Consider the following 21,232-nt stretch of genomic DNA (forward strand, 5'->3'; position numbering starts at 1 on the left):
CGGGGGGGCCGAGCGGGTCAGGACAGCTCCGGCAGCCATAGGTAGATCATGTACCTTTTCAAAAGCTGCGAGAGGGGGGGGGGGGGGGGGTCTACTGTCCATGCACACACAATGCCAAGGGTCCAGGACCCCCTTCAGAGCAACGCCACAATCCCCCTTCCTCCACAGCGTCATGTTACCGTGGGATTAAAAGGCTGTCCATCAGCTTGATGAACCCCTGATTGGTGGACAAGAGGCCAGAGCGTCCATGTTGGTGGACTTGGGTTTCTATCTTTAAATCATGGGGGGGGAAATATTAAATTCTCTTTTCATTCTCATGAACAGATGTGTTCCAGTTTTATTACAAAATAGATATTTGGGGGGGGTAAACTTTATATTTCTGATACTCAATCCGTCTGGAGAGTATACTTTTCATACATACTGCCTATAAACGAAGGATGCAAGTCTGTTTATAGGGAAGTAACCGATGCGTCTTCTCTGCATCGCATGAAATAATCAAAGTTAATTACCTTCGCATTGAAAATGCGGAAGGTTATGTTTTGATCGCCGTGTATTTATTTATTGATTTATTTATTTGTATGCGTGTTATTCGCATAACAAAAAAAGTTTTAAACCGAATCGCATGAAATTTGGTGGGATGATTGGTTATTATCCGGAGAGCATCTGATTAGATTTTGGGATCAATCGGGTCAAAGGTCAAGGTCAAGGTCATGGATAGGTCAAAATCTTATTTTTACCATAGCATGGTCAATTTTTATCCAATTGGCAGACAACTAATGCCAACATGTTCATAATTCAATGCCCAATCTTGTGATATGCGAAGGTATGCACTCTACCAAGAGCCCGTTCTAGTTCTTAGAATGTTTTAGCGTTGAATATATTTTCCCCAGTTCCTTGACCCACATGAGAGCTCCTGCGTGTTCCCCTGAGCGGGGCCTTAACGTCACATGCCATCTTCAGAGTTTGTATCCACCTCTCTCTCCCATCGCCGTCAGCCTGAAGAGCCGCCCGCTGCAATGCATTCTGGGGGCGGTTGAGTTTGTCCATTCGAGCTCACGCCTCACCTCATACCTATGGGGTGTTTCTCCCGAGGGTCAGAGGTTAAAGAAGCCGCTGCGTCCGTGTCCGTAGCTCATCACGCGTCTTATACAACGGTCTCGTGAAAAACACGTTCACTTTTTCACAGCTCTGGGCAAACGTCTTAAATCTCACCGAAGAAGGCCAAAAGCTCCTCTTGCGCAATCAGCAAATGATGGTGTTGGAAACTGCGACGACTCGTCTTCCTCTTTCCCCTCGCAGCACAAACGAGTGTTTCATGTGTTTCAACGATGTCTCCTTCCTGTTGACGCTTCTTTGGAATCCACCAGAACATTCTCCAAGCAGTCTGATAATCCGCCACGCTCGGCTTCGAGGTCCGACCTGGCTCCTGGAGGACTTCGGTGTTTCCCTCCCAGGTTTCGTTTGTCGTCGTGTCTCCGGACCGGCGGTCGGCCCTCGTCCGCCTCGTGGTCCGTTGAGCCCTTTTGAAAACGTTTGCCTCGTCGCGTGTCCAAAAACACTCTTGTGGTGAAAGACAACCTTTTCTCATCGCTGCCCGAACCTGGACTCTGTTGCCATGGTAACACACAGTCGAGCTGGCAACAGCTTTGTATTCCTGCGGGGAACTGAAACTGTGTGTGTGTGTGTGTGTCTCTGTGTGTTATTCTGTGTCTGTGTGTCTATTTGTGTCTCTTTGTATGTGTATCTCTGTGTGTGTGTCTCTGTATGTATGTGTCTCTCTGTGTATGTGTGTCTCTGTGTGTGTGTGTATGTGTCTCTCGGTGTATGTGTGTCTCTTTGTATGTGTGTGTGTATGTGTGTCTCTGTGTGTATGTGTGTCTCTATGTGTGTCTCTGTGTGTGTGTGTGTGTGTCTCTGTGTGTGTGTCTCTGTGTGTTATTCTTTGTCTGTGTGTCTGCATGTGTGTCTGTCTCTGTGTGTGTGTGTGTCTCTGTGTGTCTGTGTGTGTGTGTGTCTGTCTGTATGTGTGTCTGCATGTGTGTCTGTGTGTGTGTGTGTGTGTGTGTGTTTCCCTCTTGTCGCTCTGTGAAAGTCTTTATTACCTTCGCATTGAAAATGCGGAAGGTAATGTTTTGATCGCCGTGTATTAATTACCTTCGCATTGAAAATGCCGGAAGGTTATGTTTTGATCGCCGTGTATTTATTTATTCATTTATTTATTTATTTATTTGTATGCGTGTTATTCGCAAATCTCAAAAAGTATTGAACCGAATCGCATGAAATTTGGTGGGATGATTGTTTATTATCCGGGGACCAGTTGATTAGATTTTGGGATCGATCGAGTCAAAGGTCAAAGGTCAAAGGTCATGAACAGGTCAAAATCTTTCGCAGAACTCAAAAAGTATTTAACCGAATCGCATGAAATTTGGTGGGATGATTGTTTATTATCCGGGGACCAGTTGATTAGATTTTGGGATCGATCGGGTCAAAGGTCAAAGGTCATGAACAGGTCAAAATCTTCGCAGAACTCAAAAGTATTTAACGAATCGCATGAAATTTGGTGGGATGATTGTTTATTATCCGGGGACCAGTTGATTAGATTTTGGGATCGATCGGGTCAAAGGTCAAAGGTCATGAACAGGTCAAAATCTTTCGCAGAACTCAAAAAGTATTGAACCGAATCGCATGAAATTTGGTGGGATGATTGTTTATTATCCGGGGACCAGTTGACTAGATTTTGGGATCGATCGGGTCAAAGGTCAAGGTCATGGAAAGGTCAAACTCTTTTTTTACCATAGCACGATACATTTTTGTCCAATTGGCATGCAACTAATGCCAAAATGTTCATAACTCAATGCCCAATCTTGTGATATGCGAAGGTATGCGCTCTGCCGAGTGCCCGTTCTAGTTCACATCTGTATTTGCTTGTCAGAGAATTCTTTGGATGAAACGTTTGTTTTCTGAAGCTTTTCATCCGATGTTTCTTCTTCCACCTCTTCTCAGTCTCCATCACTCGTCCTGCTCGAGTACATCCTGTATGTCAACTTATCAAATTATCAACATTGAAAAATATATTTGTGCAAATTCGTGGACATTTCTCAGAGTATTAAACTTTAATTTAAAGTAGCCGATACTCATCGACCCTCCAGCATCTCCATTATTGCAACGCTTCACAAGTTATCCTCTGGGTTTCATTCCTCATGCAGTTTTTAAATAACTAACATTTCCTCTGTGTTAAAATAGCCATCTTACGTCTTTGGGAGGATCTCTGCTGCACCTGCGGGAACCTCAACTTAGATTTGGTTATTTTGAAGTAAACACATGAAAATATCTCTGGACAGAGTCGCTCCTCAACAACTATAAGGGGCATCTTGACCTTCCTGTCTGAAGGTATTCGTTCCGCTCCCAGCAGCAGCAGCTCCCTCGTGAACTTCCCTGCTGCTGTTTGTTTCTCTGGTCACTTCCTGTTATGTATCCTGAAGAGCCCCCCCCCCCCACACACACACACACAACACACTCGGTTATGTCATTTTATCTGAAACTGCATTACCCATACGCTCCTCCATCCTGTGACCCCCCCCCCCCCACTAGGCGAGTGTGTGCTTCAGCGAGCTGTGATGGTGAGGAAGAAGCTGACTGCCAGGGAAGGGAGGGGCTGGGTGTCCGGGACCCTCTTCTGTACCCACTTCAGAGTGGCCTTCGTTCCCCAGGACAGTCCCAGACCTGACGTGAGTCCTTCTGCGTTGTTTACCTTCGCATTGAAAATGCGGAAGGCAATGTTTTGATCGCCGTGTATTTATTTATTTATTTGTATGCGTGTTACTCGCATAACTCAAAAGGTATTCAACCGAATCGCATGAAATTTGGTGGGATGATTGGTTATTATCCGGGGACCATTTGATTCGATTTTGGGATCGACCGGGTCAAAGGTCAAGGTCATGAAAAGGTCAAAATCTTCTTTTTACCATAGCGCGGTCAATTTATATCCAATTGGCATGCAACTAATGCCAAAATGTTAATAATTCAATGCCCAATCTTGTGATATGCGAAGGTATGCGCTCTACCGAGTGCCCCTTCTAGTATTCTCTGTTTTTAAGAGGATGATTCATTGTGGAAAAACAATGAAAGACATTTCATTTTATGAAAATATTGTGATTGTATCAGATCCCCGTAGGTTATATGAAGGGGCGTGAAACTTACTGCTGGTGAAATGACTCTTTTATTTTCTTTCTTTGGGTGACGATACATTAATTTAAAACTGGTAAACTATCACCACCTCATCACCACCTCATATGGGTCCATTAAACTATTACACTTTGGATAAAATGTGCATCTGATCCGTAGCCGTACCGTCAAGTTCGCCTTTAAACGTAAAACAAAAGTGCGATTCCTTTAAACTTTTCAAAATAAAAGTCTGATGTATCTATCAAGAGAGGAAGTGGATTAAAACCTCTATAAATTATTCACACAATACAATATTAAAAGGCATGCATAAGGCAATCAAGACAAAACAATAAACCTTCCATGGCGTTATTTACAGTGATTATTATTATTTTAAACTTTTTTTGTTACAGTACGTATATGTTTGTATTTAAATCACCTTCATGTTGCAGGACAATGCCGACCCGGTGCTTTTAGGAGATCACGATGTGGCGTTGGCGTCCATAGAGAAGGTCGTGGTTGGTGAGCAAAAACCTTAAGGAGGGTTCCTACGCTCATGGGAAACCTGGGAAAGTCCTGGAATTTGTAAATGTTTATTTCCAGGCCTGGAAAAGTCCATTTACACTGAGTTTTAAATAATTAATATGCTTTTAAAAGATAGACGCTCAGAATATAAGCCGGCACACATACGCTCTTTCATACTCGCACATTTTGCACACTGCAAGTGAACGCACCTTAACTAAAAAGACGTATTGAATGTCTGGAGCGATGTTGACTCATTGTGTCCAATCACAGACGAGTAAACTGTATAGCATCCAGTATGAGGGTTATTATTATCACAGCAGGTGTTTACTGAGTTGTACATCTTATTGCAAAACACATGCTGAGCATAACTAGCACCCACATGTAAGTTTATAAACTTGCATAATATCCCTAACTATAGAGTGTTAATTTAAGTAATAAGGACACTTCCCCATCATTACTAAAATGTAATTGTGCTAAATTAGATATTATATTGTGTGTGTAATGTTTAATTAGCCCCGCCCCCTCCCCTCTGTCGCAGTGGGCCCAAACAGGACCAAGCTGGTGACCCCAAACTCCTCCCTGAAGTTCACTCCGGAGGAGCTGGTGCTTTACTGCAAGGACCTGCAGGTCATCTGCTTCCTGTTCGACCGCCTCACTCCCGACGCGCAGGTCATCGAGGTGCGTTCACGTCCTCCGACGCGAGGAATCTGGTCTTCTCGTTTTTAAGCTCAGAAAATCCGTCAACTATCCGTTTGTTTCAGTTTGCCCTATTTTATGCCTTCTGTCACGCACTTTCCAAAATTGTTCTCCTCACAATGTGTGCACTGGGGTTGTGCGGTCGCCTGCCTCTTCAGGGGCTGTGTTGGCGTGGATTCGAGGCTCTGGTTCCCGGCGCTCTGTCCACCAGCTGATCTGCGCCACATGCCATTGCGCGGCATTGAAAGCCGATGACCTTTGTCACGTTGATGGACCCGCTGTGGTTTCTCCTCCTCAGATAACCTACACCATCGCCAAGACCTACCAGCCTCTCAGACCCGGGTCCGTCTTATCTTTCCAGAACGCCGCCCTGGGGAGTGTCGGTGAGTAGATTAATATACAACCGCGCACTCCCTCCCTATAGCTCATCAGCCTGTCTGTCATGCTGTAGCTATGGCGAGTCATCAGGGACATAGAGAGGCTACTTCAATACAGCTCACATATATATTTTGGATTTTCATCATTTTGCTTGGTTAGGTGTCAAACACAAGGCCCGTGGGCCAAATTCAGCCCGCCACGTCATTTTACGTGGCCCCTGGCGGCTTGAAAAGACACATTTCTTCAAGAAATTGAAGAAAAATATCCTGTGCTTTTATTTTGAAGGTTTCAAATTAAGTTATTATGTTATAATATTAGAGACATTTTCTTATGTAGAATATTTATACACTCAAATAAACAATAATAAAATGCAATGAGAGGTATTTAACAATATATTTGAGTAGTTTATACAGCGTTTCAGTTACACCGGCCCTTTAAGAAGCGGCCATGATGCTGATGTGGCCCACGGTGAAAATGAGTTTGACTCCCCTGTACTAGACAATATAAATGCTTCTATGGGATTCAGTCTAAATGGTGCATACAGCTTCATGCGTGAACCCATTCACACGAATCTTAACACACTACCATCCACCAAATAGTCTGTATCGCCTTACGCGCGTGTCTGTTTGGAAGTTTATGACCCGAGAATGAGCGATGAAGTATTTATCAGAATCGGAAACATTTATTTGCTACGTGTGTGAGACACACGAAGGATTTGACTCGGCGGCCGGTGTGTACATTCGACAGACAGACAAACAAACCAACAACAATCAACACAGTGCAAGAATGTAAACATTAAATCCGTCATTCATTCTTCTCTGTGCATATTTCACTGTGATGAACATTCACAGGAATAACGGCTCAGAAAGAGAGAAATGCCAACGGGGCTCGAACGTCCATCACGTCTGTTCTCACGTTTACTTTCTCCAGGAACAGAATGTACCAGAGAGAGAGAGCGAGAGAGAGAGAGCGAGCGAGAGTGAGAGTGAGAGAGAGAGAGAGAGAGAGTGAGAGAGTGAGTGAGAGTGAGAGAGCGAGAGAGAGAGTGAGAGCAAGAGAGCAAGAGAGAGTGAGAGAGTGAGTGAGAGTGAGAGAGCGAGAGAGAGAGTGAGAGTGAGAGTGAGAGTGAGAGAGAGAGAGAGGAGAGAGGTGAGTGAGAGAGAGAGAGCGAGAGGTGAGAGAGAGCGAGAGAGGTGAGAGAGGTGAGAGAGAGCAAGAGAGGTGAGAGGTGAGAGAGGTGAGAGCAAGAGGCGAGAGGTGAGTGAGGTGAGAGAGAGTGAGAGAGAGAGAGAGAGAGAGAGGGGAGAGAGAGAGAGAGGCAGAGGCGAGAGGTGGTGAGGTGAGAGGCGAGAGAGAGGTGAGGTGAGAGAGAGAGAGGAGAGAGGAGAGGCGAGAGAGAGGTGAGAGTGAGAGGAGAGGTGAGAGAGAGAGAGGTGAGAGAGAGAGAGAGTGAGAGAGAGAGTGAGAGGTGAGTGAGTGAGTGAGGCAAGAGAGCGAGAGGCGATGGAGAGAGAGAGAGAGAGAGAGAGAGAGAGAGAGAGAGAGAGTGAGAGCAAGAGGCGGTGAGAGCGAAGAGGCGAAGAGAGAGAGAGAGAGAGAGGCGGTGAGAGGTGAGGCGAGTGAGGCGAGAGAGAGTGAGAGAGAGAGAGGCGAGAGGTGAGGAGAGGTGAGTGAGGAGAGAGAGAGAGCGAAGAGAGGCGGTGAGAGGTGAGAGGCGAGAGAGGTGAGAGAGGTGAGAGCAAGAGGTGAGAGGTGAGTGAGGTGAGAGGCGAGAGAGAGGTGAGAGAGAGAGAGAGAGGCGAGAGGCGAGGAGAGCAAGAGAGAGGTGAAAGAGGCGGTGAGCAAGAGAGAGCGAGAGAGCGATGGAGAGAGAGAGAGAGAGCGATAGAGAGAGAGAGAGCGATGGAGAGAGAAAGCGAGAGAGAGTGAGAGCAAGAGAGAGTGAGAGCAAGAGAGAGCGAAAGAGAGAGAGAGACCGCATGGCGTTTACACAAGACTTCAATTGCGTTTCATCTATTTCAATTTCAAGTTTCAAGTTTCAAGTTTCAAGTTTTTATTGTCACATCCCCTTTTATACAAGTATAATCGGTTCGTGAAATTCTTATGTGCAAAACACCCGACAGCAGTAGCAGACTAAAAAAAGAATAAGAATGAGAATAAACTATACAATATCCACACAAAAAAAAGAAGAAAGTATTAACAATATATATATAAAACAATGTAATAGAATATACATCATGGCAATATATATATATAAAACAATGTAATAAAATATACACTTTCTTTGAGACTATATATATATATATGTATATACATACAATATATATATACAATATATATATATATAAACAATGTAATAAAATATACACCATGGCCATAGATATTCACAGAATATGTTCTGGTGTGTAGTGTTAATGAGGGTCTCAGTCCTTGTTCAGCAGCCTGATGGCCTGACTGAAGAAGCTGTCCCTCAGTCTGTTTGTCGGCACTTGATACTGCGGTATCGCCTGCCTGACGGTAGAAGGGTGAACAGTTTGTGGCCGGGTGGTTATTGTCTTTCATCATCCGTTTGGCCCTGGCCACGCACCGCTTGGTGTATATGTCCAGGATGGAGGAAGCTCACCTCCAACGATGTACTGTGCCGACCGCACCACCCTCTGTAGTGCCCTCGCTCCAGGGCGGTGCAGTTCCCGTACCAGACGGTGATGCAACCTGTCAGAACACTCTCGATGGTACTGGTGTAGAATGTTCTGAGGATGCGGGGGCCATGTTGAATTTCCTCAGTCGCCTAAGGAAATACAGGCGTTGTTGGGCCCTTTTCACCACGTGAGTGGTGTGCGTGGTCCATGTGAGGTCCTCGGAGATGTGCACGCCGAGGAACTTGAAGCTGCTGACCCTCTCTACTGCAACTCCATCTATGGAGATGGGGGTGTGCTCTCCTCTCCGCTTCCTGTAGTCCACGATCAGCTCCTTGGTCTTCTTGACGTTGAGGACGAGGCTGTTCTCCTGGCACCACTGTACCAGTGATCCAACCTCCTCCCTGTAGGCTGTCTCGTCGTCGTCGGTAATCAGCCCCAACACTGTTGTGTCGTCAGCAAACTTGATGATGACGTTGGAGCTGTGCATGGCCGTGCAGTCGTGGGTGTACAGGGAGTAGAGGAGAGGGCTCAACACGCATCCCTGAGGGGCTCCCGTGTTGAGGGTCAGCGGCTCTGAGGTGGTACCGCCCATCCTCACCACCTGGCGGCGGCCCGACAGGAAGTCCAGTATCCAGCTGCACATGGTAGAGTGCAGGCCTAGACCTCTGAGCTTGGTGTCGAGCTTGGCGGGAACAATAGTGTTGAACGCTGAGCTGTAGTCCACAACCAGCATTCGCACACAACAGTTCCTCCTCCAGGTGGGAAAGGGCGGTGTGAAGTGCCATGGCAGTGCGTCGTCGGTGGATCTGTTTTGACGATATGCAAATTGCCATGGGTCCAGCGTGGCAGGCAACATGGAACAAATGAAGTCCTTGACCAACCTCTCAAGCATTTACTGACAATCGAGGTGAGGGCTACGGGTCTCCAGTCATTCAGGCAGGTTACCTTGGGGTGTTTGGGGACAGGCACAATGGTGGACATCTTGAAGCTCTCAGGAACAACAGCCTGGGACAGGGAGAGGTTGAAGATGTCTGCGAAGACTCCTGCCAACTGGTCTGCACATGCTCTGAGGCGCGCCCGGGATGTGGTCGGGACCTGCCGCCTTCGGATGTCCACCCGCTTGAAGGCTCTGCGCACGTCAGCCTCTGAGATGATCAGCAGGCTGGTCTCCTCGGCGGCGCTGCCTTGGCGGGCTGCCGTTCACGTCGAACCGAGCAAAGAATGTATTTAGCTCGCCTGGGAGGGAGGTAGAGGAGTTCTCTTCACCGCTGGTTTCCCTCTGAAGTCCGTGATTGTCTGTAGCCCTTCCACACACCTCTCACGTCATGGCTCTTGAGCTTTTCCTCCACCTTGTTCCTGAACTCCCGCTTGGCAGAGCCGATGGTCTTCGGAGGTCGTGGCGGGCTCTTTTGTATTCCGCCATATTCCCGAGTCAAAGGCGGTGTTACGCGTCGAGTGCAGCGCGAACATCGCCATTTATCCACGGTTTCTGGTTGGGATAAATCCGAACCGACTTGGTAGGAACAACGTCATCTATGCATTTCTTGATGAACCCGGTGACTGAGGACGCGTACTCACTGGCGTTGTTGTCCGACGCGACCCTGAACATATCCCAGTCAGCACGTTCAAAACAGTCCTGTAGCATAGACTCCGATTGGTCCGACCAGCGTTGCACTTCCTTCACAGCGATTGGTTGCTGCTTAAGCCTCTGCCTGTAGGCGGGGAGTAGTTGGATGGAGCGGTGGTCCGATTTGCGAGCGGTGGGCGGAGGAGGGCTTTGTATCCATCCCGGAAGGGAGTGTAGCAGTGGTCGAGAATCCGCTCCCCTCGTGTTGCTTTTATGTGTTGGTAGAACTTGGAGAACTTTCTTCAGGTTCGCTTTGTTGAAGTCCCCGCCACAATGAAAGCAGCCTCGGGTGTGCCGACTCCTGCTCGCTGATCGCCCGTAGAGTTCCTTCAGCGCTATGTCCGTGTTAGCTTGAGGCGGAATGTACACAGCAGTTACGGTGACTGCTGTAAACTCCATGTAGCCAGAATGGTCGACACATGAGCATTAGGTACTCCAGGTCCGGGGAACAGAACGACTTGAGAGTATGTACATGACTTTGGTTGCACCAAGATCTGTTTATCATGAGACATACCCCCTCCACGATCTTTACCAGAGAGAGTCTTTGTTCTGTCCGCGGTGGACGGAAAATCCTGCCGGCTCGATGGCTGAGTCGGTAACCTCCTCCGACATCCATGTCTCCGTAAGGCAGATGATGCAGTTGTCCTTAGTTTCCGGTGGAATTGAATACGAGCCTGTAGCTCGCATAGCTTATTGTCCAAAGACTGTACATTTGCCAGTAAAATGGTGGGTAGTGGGGTCGATTGGCTCGACGTCTCAGCCTAACCAGCACGCCAGCTCGCTTCCCCCTCCGTCGGCGACGTTTGCGTGAGATCGCGCCTAAAATGGACGGAGATAGTTCCGCTACTGTTCCTGGCGGGACGTCCGAGTAAGAGTTGAAAAACTCTGGTAGGCGGCGAGCAACTGCCGATCCAATCTCCAGAAGTGTGCATCTGTCGTACGTTAACTGGCTGCTAACGTTTTGTGCAAAAATAGTCGCAATAATAAGAATAAATAACAAAAAACTACTACAAAATCCGGGAGCTCGCAACACAGCCGCCATCACGTACGGCGCCATATTTTAGTTTCTACTCTTGCGCTGCCCGTTAAACGGGGAACGTCTCCGTGTAATCGTCACATGACAGAAACAGAACGACTGGATGAAGAAGCTCACGTCCTCTCAGACCAGCCTGCCGTTGATTCAGGGGAAATGGCGCCTTAGCGTCCGAGCCCAGATGTCTGAGGCCGTGTGTGTGAGCGGGATGAGGCGGGGCGCTGTCACGTGACTGGACTCTGACACACATCATGAAATATGAAACCACTCATTAAAGGCTGTGTTATCAGAGGGAATTCAACTCGCTCATAAAACACAGTTATTACGCCCAGTTGTAACTATTCACCCCGATCATAAAGAGCGATATGAGCCTGGCTGAACAATACGTGATGACATGTCAGAGCCGCGTCACGCTGACCAGGGGAGATGAGTAACTTCATGAGACTCACGGGGAGCGCACTGGGAGATTATCTCACCAAGTCAAAGTCATCTTTAGTGTCAATTCTCCATTTGTGGAACATGCAGAAGATCGAAAGTGTGTTTGTCTCTCGTCCGACATAAAGTGAGTAGTAACAATAGTAATACAAGTGATGGTAACAACAACAACAACAACAAAGAACATTTAGACAACATACATTTGTTAAATTTAGAACTATAAAAAAAAATGCCATTTGCAACCATTTTGAGAAATTGGCAGCAAATTCTTGTCCTTGTGTTTCCATCCATGTAAAACATCGGAAAGCAAAAAGAACAACCCACAATTCATGAAGGACCGCCAATTATGGCTTAAATTTAACCATCAATCGTCTGGTTTATGAAATGTCGTAACAATTGGGAACAAACGCCCTGAAGAAGCTCCCGAAGTGCAATGTCCCATCTTTAGATCGCTTGTTTTTATTCTTTTAAATCACTTTTTAAAATCCATTTTTATAGAGCAGCCTTTAAGTGATGTCGTCTTTTTTATGGAGTTCTTTGGTTCCCCGAATTTAGTTTGTCTGTTGTTCTTTATTTTGTATTTTTCTATTCTATTTGTTCTGCCTTGATTCTCCGTAGAGCACCTTGTAAACTCTGTTTTTAAAGGTGCTATATAAATAAAGTTATTGTGATAAAGTTATTATTTTTCTCAACCGACTGTACAAATCTCAAATAAATCCAATTAACGATGATATATATATTTTTTTAAAAGTTTTAAAAGCCTGTTTTCACAACATGGATACGTTGTGTTTGCATGAATTATAATCAAGAATTCCCAAACACACTTTCAAAAGCATGAGAACAATATTTGCTCTGACACGAGATCTTGTGTATTTTCCCTCCCAGAAATGAAGCAGTTTCTAAGCAACCGCCGGCGAAACCCGCACATGAACTGGTTCGAGTCGGCCTCGGACTGGGAGCGCGAGCTGGAGCGATGCGGCGCCACCGGCTGGAGGGTCAGCTCGGTCAACGACCGCTTCGAGACGTCCACCAGGTGAGTCGCCGCGATTCTTTGGGGTTTTGAACGTCGAGTCTAAACTCCGATAAACCGCTCTGAAAACTCAAGATAATCTCAAAATAATCTCATCTCTCCATCACCGAGCACTGTTTCCGTTTCCCGTCAGCCTGCCGAGGTCCATCGTGGTTCCTCAGAAGCTCTTGGACACGGAGCTGAAGAAGAGCTTCGCCCACTTCAATGAAGGACGCATCCCTGTGAGTGCACCCGGTGCTCTGCCACTTCATGTGCCGCCGCGTCGGGTTTACTGAAGACCCGGAGAAACCGAATGTAGACGGTGTTCCGCTGGGAAAGTCCTCCAGAGGGGTTGAAATCTCTTCCATTTGATTGGACGGCTACAAAGTGGGCGGGATTACAATATGAGCTGCACACGCATCCCTCGTGCAAATTGATCGATGAATGGATGTCATGATATTCTGGGCTGAAATTAGTCGGGACTAGTTTACATACGCACACTTCATATTTTGTTTTACAGCAATCATCAGGGGGGTCATTATTTTCCATTTTCATCTTTAACTTTTATTCGTGTGGTAACAGCCTCGATCCTGTGAGATGTTTATTTTCTCTGAAATCCATTTTATACCTAAAGTAAGCCCATTATTGTATTTGTATATTTTCTACACATCATCCGGTCCGGGACTGTACGTGTGCGTCCCGCATTTGTAACTCCAAAACCAAGAAACTAATAAATAAATGTAGTTAACGTCTGCTTATAAAACATGTTCTCGGTTCTTCAGGGACAAGAAGCCTCTCTGAATATTCTAAAGATCAAAACACATTTCCTTGCTCAGAACCAACTCTGCTGCGATAGAATAAACAAACAAATGCAAACGAGAGAAACGTCAAGCGAGTGTCTTTTTTGGGGAGAGTTTGACCTTTGTGGACCGTGTGATTAAAGAAGGACCAATTGTGTGCTGTGTTGCAGCGCTGGTGCTGGCGACACCCCCGAGGCAGTGACCTCCTGCGCATGGCCAGCTTCCAGAACAACATCTACCACGAGAAAGACGACATCAGGTGTGTGTGTGTGTGTGTTAGCTTTATTCACATTTTAATGTGTTCAAAGAAGGTTTAGCTGAAGTCTTGACTGCAGACAAACTCTCACAAGGCCGTGGTACAGTCCACTAATAACTGGTTTATTATTGTCTTTATTTAAAGGGAAGTTAAAACATAAATGTCCCATTTGATGCTCCATGTACCATTTTGTAGCTTCACAGCTAATTAGCATCTGTAGTCCCTTGACAGACCATAATAAACATAAAACAATAACAAACATAAAACAGTATATATGTGGTTAGAAGAACACAAAATACACACAATGCAAAGCTACAGTACAGCATATTAAAAGTAAGTAATAAAAACCATTAAAAGTAAGTAATAAAAAACATTAAAAGTAAGTAATAAAAACATTAAAACTATGTAATAAAAACATTAAAACTATGTAATAAAAACCATTAAAAGTAAGTAATAAAATCCATTAAAAGTAAGTAATAAAAACCATTAAAATTAAATAATAAAAACCATTAAAACTATGTAATAAAAAACATTAAAAGTAAGTAATAGAAAACATTAAAATTAAATAATAAAAACCATTAAAACTATGTAATAAAAACCATTAAAAGTAAGTAATAAAAACCATTAAAAGTAAGTAATAAAACCATTAAAAGTAAGTAATAGAAAACATTCAAATTAAATAATAAAAACCATTAAAACTATGTAATAAAAACCATTAAAAGTAAGTAATAAAAACCATTAAAAGTAAGTAATAAAACCATTAAAAGTAAGTAATAAAAACCATTAGAAGTAAGTAATACGAGTCATAATAATTTGGCTCAATGAGTTTGATGTCACATCTTATTAAAGTTGCTGCTGGAAACCTTTTTTTTTTGTTCACTTGCCAGCAGAGTTGTTGCCATGATCAGTCTGTTAATTGAAAATGTAGGAAACCAAACTCCTCACTCGGATGTGAGCGGGCCTCCGAACATCAGACTCGAGTCGCATGAGTTTTTACAGCCGATGTGACATTTAACATTTAAACCAACGACTCCTAAAGAACTACGACGGTGTGCTCTGCTCCTCAAAGACATTTCCACCTCAAGTTTTTGGAGATGAAACACTCCAAAATGTGTGTGACTGAAAAGCCGGCGAAAGGCCCACGACTGTGTGTTAACAGCGGTGTGTGTGTGTGTGCGTGTGTGTGTGTGTGTGTGTGTGTGTGTGTGTGTGCTCCAGGAACCTGGAGATGATCCTGTTCGGCTGCCACTCGTCTCTGTGCGTGGTGGTGGAGCTCGGCGAGGAGCTGCCCTCGCCCGCCGACATCCAGCTGGCTCACGGCCGCCTGCGCGCCCTCAGTCTGGGAGGTGAGCATGAGACCATGAACACAACACACACCTCAGCAAATAGGTATTCACCGCCCACCATTAAAAAAATATATATATATATTATATATATATATATAATTTTTATATATATTATATATTATATATATATATATTTATATATATATTATATATAATATATATAACATCTAGCGTCTTGCAGATCGAGTGTTTGTCTCTTGTCCGACATAAAGTGAATAATAATAATAATAATAATGCATTTCATTTTTATCGCACTCTTCCTTCAAAGAATCTCAGAGTGCCACACATATAGTAAAAACAAATAAAACCGATTAAAACATAGTTAAAGCAACCCATAAAAAGAAAAAAAATCAGAATGTAATAGCTGACAATAAATTAACTCAAGGTAAAAGAAATGCCTTCCTGAATAAAAAGGTTTTTAGGCCAGTTTTAAAAGAGTTCAGTGTCTGAGTTTCCCTCAGGTGGTCAGGGAGACTGTTCCACAAGCGTGGCGCTGCCGAGCAAAAGGCCCGGTCGCCCATGGTGCGGAGCTTGGTGTCGGGGACCCGAAGGAGCGAGCGGCCTGTGGATCTGAGGGTGCGGGTGGAGGTTAGGGGAGTGATAAGTTCTTGTAGGTAGGGGGGTGCATGTCCGTTGATGCATTTATATGTGAGTACTAGGACCTTGTAGTTAATCCGGAATGAAACAGGGAGCCAGTGCAGTGATTGGAGAATGGGTGATATGTGGTCATATTTCCGGACTCCCCTCAGGACCCTGGCAGCGCTGTTTTGGATATATTGTAGTTTGGTGATGTTCTTGTCAGTGATCCCAGTGTAGAGAGAGTTGCAGTAGTCCAGTCTTGAGGAGACAAAGGCGTGGACGAGCTAATCTGCGTCTGACAGGGTTAAAATGGGGCGGAGTTTGGAGATGTTTTTTAGATGATAAAAGGAGGTTTTGCACAGGAATTTTATATGGTCAGTAAAGGTCAGGTGGGGGTCAAACCGAACTCCCAGATTGGTGATTGTGGAGGAGAGGGGTATGACCTGACTGTCAAGGGTGAGGTGAGTTATGGATGATGTCTGAACCTGGTGTTGAGTGCCAACAAGGAGGGCTTCAGTTTTGCTGCTGTTTAGCTGGAGAAAGTTGTTGCTCATCCACGCCTTATCTCCCCAAGACAGGCGGTGACACATGACATGGCTGCAGAGGGGTTTGGGGCAGTTTTGATGTAAAGCTGTGTGTCGTCAGCATAACAATGGAAGGACATCCTATGTCTGCTGATGACACGGCCGAGGGGGAGCATGTAGATAATGAAGAGGATTGGTCCAAGCACCGACCCCTGTGGAACACCACAGGAGACTGGGAGCCGTCTGGACCTGCATCTTCCCAGTGAAACATATTCAGTTCTGCCAGAAAGGTAGGACTGGAACCATTGGAGTGCAGAGTCTGATAGTCCAATGGTGGTATGGAGGCGCTCTAGGAGGATGGTGTGATCCACTGTATCAAATGCAGCAGTCAGATCCAGGAGGATGAGGAGTGAGGGTGATCCTACATCGGCTGACATCAGCAGGTCATTTGTCACCTTTAGTAAAGCTGTTTCAGTGCTGTGGGCTGAACGAAATCCTGACTGGAATTTTTCAAATAAGTTGTTGTTTTTGAGATGGTCTTGAAGTTGAGAAGCAACTACCTTCTCCAACACCTTGGACAGGAAGGCAAGGTTGGAGATAGGCCTGTAGTTGGCGAGAACCTCTGGGTCCAGGGTGGGCTTCTTCAGAATGGGACGGATGACAGCAACCTTGAGCACAGGAGGGACACAGCCAGAGCGAAGGGAAAGGTTAACAACTTTGGTGATGAAAGGACTGAGAGTGGGGATATGTGACTTGAGCAGAGCAGTGGGAATGGGGTCCAGGGTACAGGTACAGGATTTCATATTTCTGAGGATTTTCTCGACATGGCTCTCCTGAACCTCAGCACGGTGGCTCAGTGGTTAGCACTGTCGCCTCACAGCAAGAAGGTCCTGGGTTCGAATCCCGGTCGTCCCGTTCCAGGTCCTTTCTGTGTGGAGTTTGCGTGTTCTCCTCGTGCCTGCGTGGGTTTCCTCCGGGTACTCCGGTTTCCCCCACCATCATAAAGACATGCACCGCAGCCTCACCCCGGTTCGTATGGATGTGAATGAATGTTGGTGGTGGTCGGAGGGGCCGTAGGCGCTGATTGGCAGCCACGCTTCCGTCAGTCTGCCCCAGGGCAGCTGTGGCTACTGATGTAGCTTACCACCACCGGGATGACTGTGTGTGTGTGTGTGTGTATGACTACTGGACTCTGTAAAGCGACTTCGGGTGCCTTGAGAAGCGCTATATAAAATAAATGATTATTATTATTATTATTATTATTATTATCGAGAGGAGACAGCACACTCGCAGATAAGATGTTGGTGTCAGAGGGAAGCCGAGTTGGAGAGCTGGCCATCGTAGAGCGGATGTTGTTGACCTTTGTTCTGAAGAAGTCAATGAAGCTGTTGCATCGCTCCTCTGTAGCCTCAGTTGAAGAGGATGATTGTGGCTTCAGGAGATGATTTATTGTAGAAAAAAGCTGTTTAGAGTTTCCAGGGTTTTTATTGATTACGCTGGAATAGAACCGTGAGCGAGCATCCTTAAGGGAGTTGGAGTAGGCCCTTTGATGCTCACGGAAGGCCAGTTTATGGACAGTGAGCCCAGAGTGTCTGTAGCGTCGTTCTATGGCACGCCCAGCTGTTTTTATTTTCCGCAGCTCATGAGTGAACCAGGGAGCGGAGCGTGAGAAGTTGACCTCACGTGATTTGACAGGGGCATACAAGTGATAAAGTGATACTTTAATAAATTGCAAACAGTTAACAACAACAATGAAGAACATTTAGACAACATACATTTGATAAATTAATAAGTATAAAAAACAAGTTGCGTCTGTAGCAGCAGTCGGACGTGGTGCTTTTAGCAGCATTTGATCTACGAGTGTAAAAGACAAATGAAGCGTCCTCCTCGTTCACCGGTCACAGAGACGTCTGCAGGGCTCGTACGGCCACATGGAAAACCTGGAAAGTGATGGAACTTTAAAAAAATGGTTATTTCCAGGCCTGGAAAAGTCCTTGAAAAAAATTAAATCACAAAAGTTTGGGAACTTTGTTATATTCACATGTGCATTTACACAGTTTGATTAAAAGAATACACTTTGCTACACATAATTATTCTTTTAATCCTTTATTTGTGTCATTTAAGGTATATACTCATGTATACCCCGAGATTTCACTAAATGGTTGGTCATGGAGATGTGGTTTAAAGTCCTGCACACCCATTGGTCGCCTGCCAGACGCCCTCATAAATTGGCTTTTCATTCAAGCTCGGCTCCCATGTTCCGCGTTGAAGCCGCAGCGCGTCATCCAAACCACCGCGGCGCTCCACAGTTTCCACGACGTCCTCCTTTCTTTTTCTAACTCTACGAATCTATAACGACGTCCCTGTTTTTGGGGTCTGAAACTAGCAGCTCGGAGCTTTGTGAGACGGCCTTTTTATTGTTTTGTTTTTTGTCGCGTAGGCGCCCACACGGCACATTCCACGGTTGAGTAAACAGAGAGATGATAAAACTCCTGGTCGACACACACACACACACACACACAAAGGTGTAAAGGTCACCGATTACCACGGCAACACATCGGTGCGCTCAGTGTTTTGAGTGCTTTACAGCTCAAAGGATCGTTGTTGTTGTTGTTGTGATGGATTTGAGTCCTCACAACAGCTCGATGCGAACATGAAAATAGACTTTGGGCTATCGAATTAAAGGCTACTCTGTTTTAATTATGTTTATTTTCCATTCGAGATGTGGAGGATTTATTTTGAGGATTTATTGTCTTGTCGGTAAATAGTTGTCTTGTGTTTTTAAATAACACATTGTGCTCTCGACCGCAGCCGTAAGTATTCAAATGTACTCGTTCAAATTGAGTTGAAGATGGATCTCTGGGTAAAACTAAATTAAATAAATGATGACCCTGTTTGCTCAATGAGCAAACGGCCTTTTGAAAAGAAAGCCAAGAGGCGCTCATCACAAAGCTTTTCCTTCATCTCAGAGAAAAAGAGACGTCTTCATCAAGGAAGTCTTTCTACATGTCGCTGCTGCACCTTTTATTCAAATCTTTATTTATAACAGACTCTATATTGTGTTGTGTGCTGTTGTGTATTTGTTCTCTCCATCAAGTGAGTCAGCTGGAGTGCAGCGCTTCCCCTTAATGAGGCCTTGATTTAGGCTTTAATGCATTAGCGGCGATGCATCATGTCTGAACATGATCTGTTTCGGGCTTTCAGATATCTCCACGTCTGTGTCGGTGCCGGACGACAAATGGCTATCGACCCTGGAAAGCACCCGTTGGCTAGACTACACCAGGTAACAGCTCTCTGATTGGCCCGTCCGTCAGTCCACCGCACCGCAGCACGATGTCATCGGTTTCTTCCAGCCCACGGAGATATAAGAGCCATATCAAAGACTCTTATTATAATTAAAGAGCCATATTTAAGTACAGCATCCAAAGATGTCAGCTGTCTGCTCGATGTGCTGAACGTGGATGTAACCCTCCTGTTGTGTTCGTTTCTTACAGACAGCCGTGATGTTCCCGGGTCAATTTGACCAAAAGTGGTCAGAAACCCCAAAATCCTAAAAACTATAGTTTGTACCTCATCACCAATGTCATGACTAACAATTCAATCAGTTTTTAGTGGAATTGAGTTTTTCACCCCTCAAAAGATCAGAGTTCAATCAGGAGAACTCACTCGTTTTAATGAAAAATACACGTTCAAACTATTTTTTAGGTACATTGAAAAAATCTAGATATAAATTGCATTAGTCTACCATGACATGTATTTTCTCCTAAATGTTATTTGTATTTTGTCTTTTTTTTTTTTTCATGGGGTGATGTGGGTAAATAGAGATGAGACAACTGTGCTGTCAAATCGACCAGAACATCATCTCTGGTATATAAACCTGCAGGGGGGGGGGGGGGGGGTGCAAATGCATGATATTTTTTTATTCTTATTTTTTACCTTGATTTCACTAAATAAGGTAAGCAGAAGAAGTTTTATACAAAAATATTTTTCCTAGATGGTCAAACTTTGAACACAACAGGAGGGTTAAGGCATCGTCCTCGATAAGGAAACCCTGGAAAGTTTCTCCAATGTTTATTACTTTATATTTACTGACACGGGTTTAGTGTAAATTTGTATTTACAGATTTGTAAATGTAGAAAAAATAGAACAAATATTGCAATTAGCTTCACTCATAAACATTAATGAAAGACATTATCAGGAAACTTGAACTCTAAATTATTACAGGAGTGGTGTATAAAATGGTTTATTATAATATATATATTTTTAAGACATATTTGCGTAACGAGAGGCACCTGGTTTGACGCCCTCTGTCCCCCAGGGCCTGCCTGAGGAAAGCTTCCGAGGTGGCCTGCCTGCTCCGTGGCGGTCACCTGACCGTGGCGCTGCAAGGTGAGTCACGTGACCCGAGGCCCCGGCTCATATTGTTCAAACCATTCATTATTCACGGCGTCTCCCTCTCATTAATCCCACATTTGGGGCGGCTGTAGCTCAGTGGGGTAAGAGGGCCGTCCTGCAACCCCAAGGTTGTAGGTTCGATCCCCGCTCTCCCCATTAGTTGCAAGTCGAAGTGTCCTTGAGCAAGGCACTGAACCCCCAGTTGCTTCCCGGGCGCATCACTGCAGCCCACTGCTCCTTAATAACTAAGGATGGGTTAAATGCAGAGAACTAATTTCCCCTTGGGGATTAATAAAAGTGTATATTTATTTTTATTTTATTTTTTTATTATTTATTTTATTTATTTATTACGGCGGGCCCTGAAGTAGCCGCATGCGGGCGACACTCACGCTCCACCGAGCCGACGTGCACGCCGTCAATAGGCCGGCGTCGCCGCGCCGGAGAACACGGCCCGTCCTGTTGAGAGAGACGCCAGAGAGGAAGATATGACCTCAGAGAAACGATTGATCACTTGAAATTCAAATATAGTATTGAAGATATAAGCTCATCTCAACATACGGTTGTTGTGAAATGTTTAGTTTTAACATGAAGCAAAATATTCAAAACCTACTTATAACCATAAAGGTGCACTCAGTAGAGAGTGTGTGATTTATAAACCTTTATTTAACCAGGTGAGTCCCAGTGGGGTTAAAAATCTCTTTTTCAAGGGTGACCTGGACGAGACGGGCAGCGACATAAGAAACACAAAGTTAAAGACAAAAACACATGGAACAAAACAAGTTAAAATAAAGTAAAAGTTAAGAGACGGAGACATCATTGACATAAATAA

The 21,232-nt window shown here is 45.0% G+C and overlaps 1 protein-coding gene across 1 annotated transcript in view; it reads left to right on the forward strand.

Annotated features, from left to right (window-relative positions):
* Window positions 1-21,232, forward strand: part of mtmr11 (myotubularin related protein 11) — a 41,806-nt gene that overhangs the window by 13,982 nt on the left and 6,592 nt on the right. The window contains exons 3-12 of the mRNA XM_056443899.1: window positions 3,592-3,728; window positions 4,614-4,683; window positions 5,225-5,364; window positions 5,681-5,765; window positions 12,380-12,527; window positions 12,658-12,745; window positions 13,474-13,562; window positions 14,778-14,905; window positions 19,213-19,291; window positions 20,327-20,397. Coding sequence (XP_056299874.1) covers window positions 3,592-3,728; window positions 4,614-4,683; window positions 5,225-5,364; window positions 5,681-5,765; window positions 12,380-12,527; window positions 12,658-12,745; window positions 13,474-13,562; window positions 14,778-14,905; window positions 19,213-19,291; window positions 20,327-20,397 — 1,035 coding nt within the window. The remainder of the gene's footprint in view (window positions 1-3,591; window positions 3,729-4,613; window positions 4,684-5,224; window positions 5,365-5,680; window positions 5,766-12,379; window positions 12,528-12,657; window positions 12,746-13,473; window positions 13,563-14,777; window positions 14,906-19,212; window positions 19,292-20,326; window positions 20,398-21,232) is intronic.

This window comes from Pseudoliparis swirei, chromosome 22 (assembly GCF_029220125.1).
Source record: "Pseudoliparis swirei isolate HS2019 ecotype Mariana Trench chromosome 22, NWPU_hadal_v1, whole genome shotgun sequence".
NCBI classification, from domain to species: domain Eukaryota; kingdom Metazoa; phylum Chordata; class Actinopteri; order Perciformes; family Liparidae; genus Pseudoliparis; species Pseudoliparis swirei.